The sequence below is a fragment of the Crotalus tigris genome, unplaced genomic scaffold (genome assembly GCF_016545835.1).
Source record: "Crotalus tigris isolate CLP2741 ecotype Arizona unplaced genomic scaffold, ASM1654583v1 scf7180000018371.15429387391:27106975, whole genome shotgun sequence".
Taxonomy (NCBI): Eukaryota; Metazoa; Chordata; class Lepidosauria; order Squamata; family Viperidae; genus Crotalus; species Crotalus tigris.
The window spans coordinates 8,730,286-8,741,206 of record NW_024096970.1 but is presented as its reverse complement, the minus strand read 5'-3'; the positions used below and the strand labels follow the sequence as shown (position 1 = coordinate 8,741,206).

The following is a 10,921-nucleotide window of genomic DNA, read 5'->3' as shown; positions in this document are numbered from 1 at the left end:
ACATTTATTTATTTATAATATCTATGAGACAAGTCACTTTTCAATTAAACAGTACCCAAAGCCATGAACCATGATAAAATTTACATGAAAAAGTAATGTTACTTATAGAAAATCTCAGAATTGGTCCAGCGCTGAAAACAGACCAAAGACTGCCTGTGAATAATGATAGCACCGTGGCATAACTCTTGGGAAATCAGTTCCAGAGAATGCCATCATATATTTTAACAACTAGGACAGGGCTTTTCAACCTTTTCACCCATTGTACCACTTGTAGGATATGGCACTATCTGAGTACCACCAGTAGCCTAGCAAGGTGTCAAAAAAAAAAGGAAAAAAGTGATTAAAGTACAGGTAGTCCTTGACTTACAACAGTTCACTTAATGACTGTTTGAAGCTACAATGGCACTGAAAAAAGTGCCCCCCAAGCCGCAGCCAAGCAAGACACATGCCTGCCCGCCCAGCCGCGCTCTTCCTCTTGTCCGAGGTTTTCATTGTTCTGAGCATTTCTGTTGAGGATTGGCAGTGGGGGTGGGGTGGGGGTGCTTGGTTTTTATTCCCCCCGTCTGCTGGGTGGTTGCAGCAGGTTTTGGTCACTTCACATGACCCTGGGACATTGTAACCGTCATAAATATGAATCAGTTGCCAAGCATCTGAATGTAAATCACAAGACCCTGGAGAGGATGCAACATTCCAGCTGATTGGTGCTTCTTCAGGGCTCAGCAGAAGTACTAGGATCAGTGCCGAGCTCCAACTGGAGCCTGGCGCTGATCCTGGTGCTTCCACTGAGCCCTGAAAGCCCCAAAGAAGTGCCAATCAACTGGAAAGTGGCATTGATCCTGGTGTTTCCGCTGAGCCCTGATATCCCTGCAACTCCAGCCATCTCTTGCTCAGGCTTGTGCGGTGCTGCCACCGGTTCAGCTCATTTCCCTCCCCCGCTACCATTTTTCTAGGATGGTCGTGTACCACCAGCCAGGTGCCAATGTACCACAGGTGGTACCTGGTTGAAAAGCCCTGAACTAGGAAGTTGTATATGCTTCCAACTGTGCCTGGAGTGCCTTTATGTGTTGCTTAAGCTTTTATTATTATGTTTTATTAAGATTAAATACTTTAGGAGTTCTTGATTTAAGATTTACTTTATACATATAAGTATTGTTATTCCAACAATAAAAGGAAAGATAAAGCTTCCCTTGAATTGAGCCTCAATGTAGTTCATCTGAAAAATTCCCAGAATGTATTAAGGAGAATTTTTTTTAAAAAAGAGACTTACTGATTTCAAACGTTAGTCTCACCCCTTCATTCTGATCCTCACAATGTCAAGTGGAACACTCACTTTCTTTTGGAGAAAGCTGAACCAAAATACAGGTAGTCCTTGAGTTACAACCGTAATGGAGCCTTCCCATTACAGTCTAAGACATCATGTCATTTCACAACATTTTCTGGTTGTTAAGCAAATGCGCAGTCATTAAACAAACTGTTATCACTATGGCACAGTTTTGCTGAAAACTAGAAGTGATGGTTTTCAACAAAACCATTGCAAAATGCTTCATGTGACCATGAGAGGCTACAAGCAGCCATAAACACAGCCACATTGCTAAGTTCCTAAAGTTCTGTCACATGAGAGAGACGGGAAATGGCCATAGGAACTTCAGACCTGGATTGCAAGTCCCTTTTTTCAAATACAGTAATGGCCAAAATTGTGGAAACATTTTGGGAAAAGTATACAGTAGAAATGCCAACTTTGGTTAAGTTTCTATCAATTTTTCTTCTAATTTCTTTATAACTATAGCCTTGTTCGCTTAATAGTACTATTTTACATCGCTTTCTGGGAAACCAGTCAACTCTTTGCACCATTACTTTAATTTTATTATGTTTTTCAAGCTCACTAAATGAAAGAACACAAAAAAAGACCCAACCAACTTGATAGTAATCACATAACACATTGACAAATGTCCTCCTCTCAGCTTCAATACATGACATCAATAACGGAATCCCACTGTGATCTGATTGGCTCATTGCCAAAACAAGATGACACCTGACTGGCACTCTAAACACTAATGCTCATTGGCTACAATCAGATGAAGGAAAGCTACCTGATATCAACCTAAGCAAGTTGTGCTTCCTTTTTCTGGTTATTTGGCTATAACTTTTCATAGAATACAGTACAGATAATTGAACAAACTTTGTTGCATTACATTTTTGATTAAATTATCTTTCCATTGATATATAATTTTATGGTACTACTCCCCCCAAAAAAGTAGTGTTATTAGCCATCAAACCTCAAAAATACATTTTTCCCAAAAGGTTTCCACAATTTTGGCCACTACTGTAGTTATTTAACTGTGAATCCATCTGATAGTGGGACCATCCATCCCGTTATTCCGTTTTATTCAGGAAGAGACTATGGCCAATCTTATCACATGCTTTGCACCTCTTAATTAGAAAGGAAAGCCCACAGTCTATGTGCTACCAAAGTATGGCAGCAAAAAAGTACAACCTGCAGCTGTAAAAGGCTTTTTTATAGTTTGCATTTTTAAAAAAAAAAACCCAGCAAGGTTGGCAAATGATTGAAAACCTCCAATGTAATTATTTCCTATTGCTGTCTTTTATGTATTCTACAGGATTTTGTTCATCGATGCACATTAATCAAGAGATTTAAAAATATACAATCCCTGCTAAAATAAGAGTTCTCCAAAAGTTACATTTTGACCTGTGAATCATAAAGACAAATGGCAAGCAAAGATTGCTGATGCATTTTGCTCATCAGTGAAGGAAACTGGGACAGTGACCTATGAAAGCATGCTTCAAGTGAATATAGGCTGTGCCCACATCTAGTACAACTAAAATTACTCAATTTTATTTTCTGCTATGTTGAATGAACTTAGATTTCATGGTTAGTTGGTGGTTCAGTGTAACATGTAATTCAACAAAGTTAGATTGACAGAAAAAGACAATATTTTATAATAAGCAGAATAGTTTATTATTTTCCTATAAAACAAATATTTAAATCCAAAAAAAGTTTCCTGCATTTAGCTAAATAAGATAAAAAATTATCTTTATTCATGTACAAACTAAGGATTTAAACAATTATATACAAAACAACCAGATCTCTAAAAAAAGAGAAATTCAAATTACAGTGGAGTAACTCTTATTACAAAACATTAAAGCTACTGGCTTCACATTTAATTTCTCACAGAACTAAAACTAGACAGTGGATTTAAGACTGAAAAAGAAAAAGGTGACAGTTTACTCAAAAGACTTCAGTTGGTACATATGACCCAGGAGAATGGAATGTATATATACTTTGAAAATACAGCTCAGATGACAAATGAAGCGATATATTCTTATAAAAGACTACAAAATAGGAATCAGAATCTCCTGTTTCAGCTGGAGTTACTACAAAGAATAGGCATTCTGAACATAATCCTCAATTCTTGTACTTTTCAAAGTTGAGGAAGTAACTCGACTGCTATAATTGCTACACTTTTTCATTCCCTTGGGTTTTTTTCTACATTTTACCCACAAAACAGATTAGAATGTAGTCCTGTCAGACACAGATCTTTTCTTACCATTAGTTGAAATGTAGTCACCGATTACCCAGTACTATACTGTAAAGGCAAATATGTCCAACCAAAGAACCATCTTTTCAATTTACATAGGATTTTAAATGCACGAGTCACATTTTGCAGGAACATCATTACCAAAAACAAAATGTCTTCAATTCAGGAGCTATTTATTTTAATAGTTTACTAAAAAAAATATTCCCATTTTATTTGGGCAGTGGAATTATACAGGAATGAGAACTCTATAGGGGGAATTATAAGACTAGAGGCTAAAGAGATAGATGCAAAGAGAATTTAATTGGGAAACATGATACAGAATTCAATGGCACAGTGAGCATCCAGTTTTATTAATTTGAATAGCAAATTACAATGTTTCTAGTCTTCGTGGCAAATTTCTGTGAACCTGATTGTTTAACTAAGAGAAACTGACAAGTTTAGCTTGTTTGTGGTACCTGTCTAACATTGTTTTATACAGAACAGTGTTTATTATTTAACACTTCCTTTTTCAGCCTTGAACTTATACAAAAGGTTTGCTAATTGAAATAGATCAATTATCTTGGCTTTTCTAAGTTTTCTAATTCCAGGATGAATCAATGGTATTAATGGAGTAAAATTTTTAGAAAGAGAACTCAATCAAACTGTTTTTGAGTGAGCCAATAGCAGTATTTCCTTAGTATCAATACCGAAAAGAACATGGCTTACTTAGAATTATCATTCTCTGAGAAATAAGAAGGGCATGGCCCAACTCAACAATTTCCCACCTGATAGTAGACAAAATTGTAGAAATGAAAATTTAAATTAAATTTAAAATTTGAATTTGTGGATCAAACAGGATCCTTCTTCCCTGTTCTGTGGGAACACAAAACGCAGTTCATATATCCATATGACAATCTGCAATTTGGTGCGTTAAGTATCAAACAAATGTTTCCAGGTCTTGAGCAGCAAGGATGTAATCATATATTTTCATTTTGTTCCTGAGGGAAGTTATCAAACTGCAGTGTCATAAATTATAGACATTCATCAGAATTGTTAGCTGTAGGCACAGTCTTTCACACACAAGTATGATATTTCAACCACTCCCTTTCTATGTATCCTCTGCAGGTCAAAAGAACCTTTGGGGATTAACGTACTAGGCACAAGAGGCTGTTGCAAGACTAGAAGAATTTCAAGTCCTTTTTCACACTCTGAACTCCACTTAATTATATAGACCTCTTTGTAGTTTGGTTGTTCCAATAGTTGCATACAGTATATGTTGTAGGTGGAAGGAGGAAAATTTCTATGGACACTTATGAAACCTGAAGTTGTCAGGAACACATTCCACCATAAGTTTCCCTTAGTAGAAATCCAACCTTGAGATTTGTATAAAACATCTATTCATGAGGCAACTGTTTTATCACAGATATATTATGGTGGTGTTTTTTTTTTAACTAAATGGTATTTGGAAATTAATTTGGGTCTCAAGATTTTTATTTAGATCCCAACTGATATGTTTATTTTTCCAAATAAAAGGAAATGCTTACTCCAGTTTAAATTCAAAACTAGTACCACAAACTTAAATAAATTCAGCTTGAAGTAGCAGATAATACAAAAGTCCACAGTTCCTTAACTATTTTAAATATTTATGATCAAAAGAGATACTAATTTTTCCTGAACTGGGGGGAACTGACATTCCTCTGCTACCACAAACTCTGAAAAAAATACTGAAAATAAAATATTTATTATATTTTTTAACTGATAGACATCACTGAAAATATATTAGCATTCATTCAGAGTTATGATTCTAATAAAAATAAAAAACAAAGGAAAAAATATAACATTGAAAAGTAATACTTTCAAAAAAGAAATAAAAAAGCATGGAGCTCTTAGAGGTTTCTACACTAGATAAAGTTCATATTCTTTTTCAAATGCTGGAGCAGGATATGTAAACTTGCTAATAAATCACTTCTTTTTTTAAACTCATTTCCAAAGTTCATTATACCAATAGGGCAAAATGAAAGTAAGCATTGTTTAAGATCAAGTGGTTGGTTGCTACATATCAACAATAATGAATGTTTTTGGCTCAATTTAGATAATAGATTAGTATGTAAGGACTCTGATTTCACATTTTTAACAGTTCAACGAAAAAGCAAAAATTTGAATTTCTATACTTCATCTTAGAAAATCAAGTCAGAATTATTCTGTTTACTTGGGTTTTTCATACAAAAATGTACTATACCAGTGATGGCAAACCTTTTAGAGACCAAGTGCCCAAACTGCAACCCAAAACCCACTTATGTATCATCGGGTGCGACGACGGCACGTGTGCCAACAGAAAGGGCTCTGCGTGCCACCTGTGGCACGCGTGCCATAGGTTCACCACCACGGTACTATACATTCTGATAATTATACTATATATATATTGTTTGGAACTGAACTGTAAAAACTGTAAAATCTGAGTACCAACCTTAATCAAATCCATTTCCCATTTTTGTATGGATTTATAATACAAAGTTTAGCTCTCAGCTAAGTCAAGATTTCTCAAAAGCAACACGCAATGTATTTAGAATCTATCTACCATTCATACAAAGCATGATCTCTTCATGAGGACTCCATTCAATGGCATACCTGAGTTTAAAAAGGTGCTATAGCAAATAGAAATAGAAATCCACCTACACAGTAGTCATAGAAGAACAGTTTATTGTAAGGAATGATGGACATCTATTCTATTGCCAAGTTTTCCTCAGAAGTTCTGCTGGCGTCTTTTCTTTGCTTCAATGGCCTCTAGAATTGGTTGCCGCTTTGACTGATACCTTTGGCGAACCTCTTCTATCTCCTGCTCCATCATGGGATCGAGTGACCCAAGTCGTCTTTGAAGTTCTTCAACTGTCCAGTTCCTCAACTAAAGAAACAGAGGGAAAAAAGGAGAGAGAGAAATGGAAAAAATGGTACCAAACGTGTATTACACTACTCTTTTTGCTAAAGAGTAATGTGGAGGAATTTACTTTTGGCAAATACATATAATGAAATTTAATGTTAACTCTAAGATCTAATTACTGTTCCTAACTCCAACTGCCTTGCCAAAAATGCCCTTTTAATCATGACTTTTGTAATACCTAATTCCCAGGTAGTGGGAATATTTTCCCTTTATTATATAACAAATGATGAGCTATTTTGTCTTAATTCAGCAGAAAGCAACTGCATATCATGTGATATATTACATATTTGTCCAAGAGAAGACATTATAGTACAATGAAAATCCTAAATTGTTAACTAATATTATTTACAGGTAAGTTCTTGACCAACATCTGTTCATTTAACGACCTTCTGAAGTCATGAGGGCCTTAGAAAAAGTGACTTACGAGGTGTATTTGCATTTACAGGTGCCCAGAGTCATGTGATCACAACTTGAGTACTTGGCAACTGGCTTGCGTTTACTACTGGTTGCAGGATCCTACAATCATATGATTACTATTTGTAATCTTTTTTGCCAATCCCTGGGAAAATATACCCATTGGGGAATTTGCTTAACAACTGAGTGATTTGTGAAATGACCACAGTAATTCACTTAACTACCATTGGGAAAATTGCATAATTGGGTCTGACTTGACTTACAACTGCAACAACAGATGGCAGAAAGATAATATGTCACCCATACACAATAACATGACTTTAGCCAACAATCCTTTAAACCAGTGGTTCTCAACCTTTTTAATGCCACGACCCCCAACTGATCGTAAGTCGAGGACTACTCAACCGGTCGTAAGTCGAGGACTACTCAACTGGTGCAGCACCATTTGCAGAATGGGACTTTTGGCGGGCTCAGCAGGGCAGAGACAGCCTGGACAATTCCTATTGGCTTTTGAAAGCCAATAGAATTAGACTCTATTCAAGAGAGTCTATTCTATTTGCTTTCAAAAGCCAATAGAATAAAAGGAAGTAGCACAGCTAAGGAAAAGGGGGAAAAAATGGCGGACTGCGTTATTTGGCGACCCCTGTGAAATGGTCGTTCGACCCCAAATGGGGTCCCGACCCACAGGTTGAGAACCACTGCTTTAAACATATTAGACCTGCTAAAATTTTACACTAATCTTGTAATATTTGCTTCAGATATAACACTTCAATACGCAACCCTCAGGAACTGAAATAATAGAAAGAAATATGATGCAAAAAAGAAAATATTAATTCAGGGTTGAATGGAGTATTTTGATTAAAAGTTCCATTGTCTCAAAACTCTAAAGAGCTGCTAGATGTCTGGTTAAAATATCATCTTCTTCCAACCTTACCACTTTTCAATAAAAATACTGAATGTTTCCAAGATTAAGCCAAAGGGTCCCCATTTAATACATACACATTTAAATAGAAGGATTGCCAGATAGAAACGCATGCACACACAAAATGCACAAAGAGTAAGGGAGTATTTAAAAAGAAACTTGACTGACTTTTCATGATTGAACTAATTAATTTCTGTTTTTTTATTTTTATTTTCTCAAATTGCAATAAGCCAGAAATTGCTTTAATGTTGATTTCCTGCAACAATAAGCCAGATTTGCTTGGGAACAAAGTAACTACAGCGAGTTTCTTGTCAATTTTCATATACTCATACAAAATCCACAGGGGCAGAACACAAAAACAAACCAAGAATAAGGCAGGATCCTTGTTTCAGACACAAAACTGAAAAAATCAAAATAGTTTTTCAAAATTTCTGTTGCTAAATAAGACATTTGTTAAGTGAGTTTTGCTCCATTTTATGACCTTTCTTGCCACAACTGTTAAATGAATCATTCCAGTTATTAAGTTCGTAACATAGTTATTAAATGAATCTAGTTTCCCCATTCACTTTGCTTATAAAAGGTATCACATGACTCTGGGACACTGCAACCATCATAAACATGAGTCAGTTGCCAAGAATCTGAATTTTGATCACATGACTAAGGGGATACCACAATGGTCATAAGTGTGAAAAACAGTCATAAGTCACTTTTTCAATATTCTTGTAATTTCAAATGGTCACTAAACAAATTGTTGTAAGTCGAGAACTATCTGTAATTCAAGTTCTCAAGAGCACTTCACTCAATAACTTTAAAGTATCATATACTATTTTGATCTCCAGAGACCATTTTATAACTACAATATGGCTGTTTCCTCAAGATGGAATGGGAGAACTGCAAACATTGCCAGAACTACAATTAAAGTAGAAGAGCAAGAAACTGAAGCATGGATGTGTGTGTGACGCAGCATGTAAGTACAGACCTCCCCAGATACAGTTTAAGTGGCACTACTCCATTTCAATACGCCATTAACATCTTCCACAGATTAAAGTTGTTGGATCATAAACTAGATGCTGACAGATGGCTGACACATTGGTCTTATTTCCATTCTCTCAGTAGACAGTATTCATACATAAGTTCATTCTGTCTGTTTCCACCCAGGAATAGCACAGAACAAAATATTGAGAAGTGTGAAAATTAAACAATTATCTTATAACCAATTATCTTATAACCAACAAACAAATCAGGAAAACACAATAAAGCTCTTTACTTAATAACACAGATCAATTGTAATATCTGAGCACCTACTCTGGCAGTCAACTTTGTTGATTAGATGAGACTCTCAACTGAGTCTCAACTCAACTCTCAACTAGTTGATAAGAAAAAGAAACTTAAAATTCTTGGTCAGGCAGTAACTTTACTGGATCCCCTAAGTAAGGATATATTGGAAGAGAAACTAACAGGCTGAGCTAAAGTTAAAATCATGAAGTCTATGTGAAGATCGAATGAAGGAAAAGTTGAAGATCAAATTAATTATTTATAGAACTTACAGAATTAGGCTCTACCAGGGATCAGGCAAGTTTCAATATATGTGGGAATTTATCTTCATGCTGTAATGCCTGGGACCAGAAAACTCTGCTCTGAAGCATCTTACAAGCAGGCTGGGTCTAGCCTAGCATGCATCAAAATTTTGAAGCCTTAGTACAATAGGTGTGGAGCAAACTGTGTTATGTTGAAAAGAAAATAACACCACCTAGGACAGTGGTTCTCAACCTTTTTAATGCCGGGACCCCCAACCGGTCGTAAGTCGAGAACTACTCAATTGGTGCAGCACCGTTTGCAGAATGGGACTTTTGGTGGGCTCAGCAGGGCAGAGACAGCCTGGACAATTCCTATTGGCTTTTGAAAGCCAATAGAACTAGACTCTATTCAAGAGAGTCTATTCTATTGGCTTTCAAAAGCCAATAGAATAAAAGGGAGTAGCACAGCTAAGGAAAAGGGGGGGGGGGGAAAATGGCGGACTGCGTTGTTTGGCGACCCCCGTGAAATGGTCGTTCAACCCCAAATGGGGTCCCGACCCACAGGTTGAGAACCACTGACCTAGGAGGACAGGCATTAAGATAGCTTAATTTTCCACTATCACTTTTTATCCCGTTGTCATTTGGGGAAAAAACTGTGTTAAAAGTTGTAAGTAATCATCCTATTTTTTGTAAAAACCTCTATATGGAAATTTACTAGGTATATAAATTATGTTTCATTCCAAGCCAGGTAAAAATATTTTTCTTCAAAATGTTTACAGTGTTAAAAATTATTTTGGTGCTTTTACATCTTCTGTTTTCCCCCCCGTTTTGGTTTTATATGTCAAATTACTTCCATCCCTTGCTATTGTTTTAAATGTACCTTCATCCATGTATTTTGTTGTACCATTATTTGTTTGGAATTTTATGTTTTAATGTACCTGATCAACATCCAGAAAATGTGGTTATAAAGCAAGCTGGAACTACAATCAATAATAACTATTCTGCAAGGACTAAAAATGACAATGGGCATGTTTTAATTATCAATGTTCTAAGTAAGAATCACCCTTTAAATCTGCTTTTGAAAATTTTCAACTATGTCCTAAGATGACTTCTGACATTAGAAATTACATTTGTTCCAATACTGCTAAGGACCAAATATCATACATAGTTATTTGCATGCCTGAGGGTTTTTTTCTAAAAACAGTGAAAGCATTTCTCAAAACACAAGGATTCTTTGCCACAAGAGCTACTGAGGAGAAAATGCCAGTGTCTCTCAGCTCTTCACATGCTCTTAAGTTTCTCTGGACCCAAGCACTGTTCTGCTGCCAAGAGAACAGACGGGCCTGTTTTCCTTACAAATTTCACTCAACACAACTCCTCAAATACACGGAAGAAGGCCCTTCGTTGTGCATACAATAAATAAATTTCTGAACACAGGGGTTTCTTCAAAATAATTTCTCCCATTAATATCCTTAAAATCCTTCCAGGTAAAAAAGGTCCCTCGGATAGTAGGATAGTAGGCCATAAGCCATTTAAAGAGTTTTAAAATGTAATGTCAAAACTTTAAATTGGGCCTGGAAATAACTGGGAATCA

At 36.0% G+C, this 10,921-nt stretch overlaps 1 protein-coding gene across 2 annotated transcripts in view; it reads right to left on the bottom strand.

The window, feature by feature from the left end:
- Nucleotides 1-4,544: 4,544 nt before the first annotated feature.
- STK4 (serine/threonine kinase 4) overlaps nt 4,545-10,921 on the bottom strand; it is a 65,296-nt gene continuing 58,919 nt past the window's right edge. The window contains exon 11 of one of the 2 annotated variants that reach the window (XM_039351312.1): nt 4,545-6,438. In XM_039351312.1, the coding sequence (XP_039207246.1) occupies nt 6,280-6,438 (159 nt within the window). In that variant the 3' untranslated portion in view covers nt 4,545-6,279. The remainder of the gene's footprint in view (nt 6,439-10,921) is intronic. The other variant, XM_039351313.1, reaches the window with a different exon arrangement.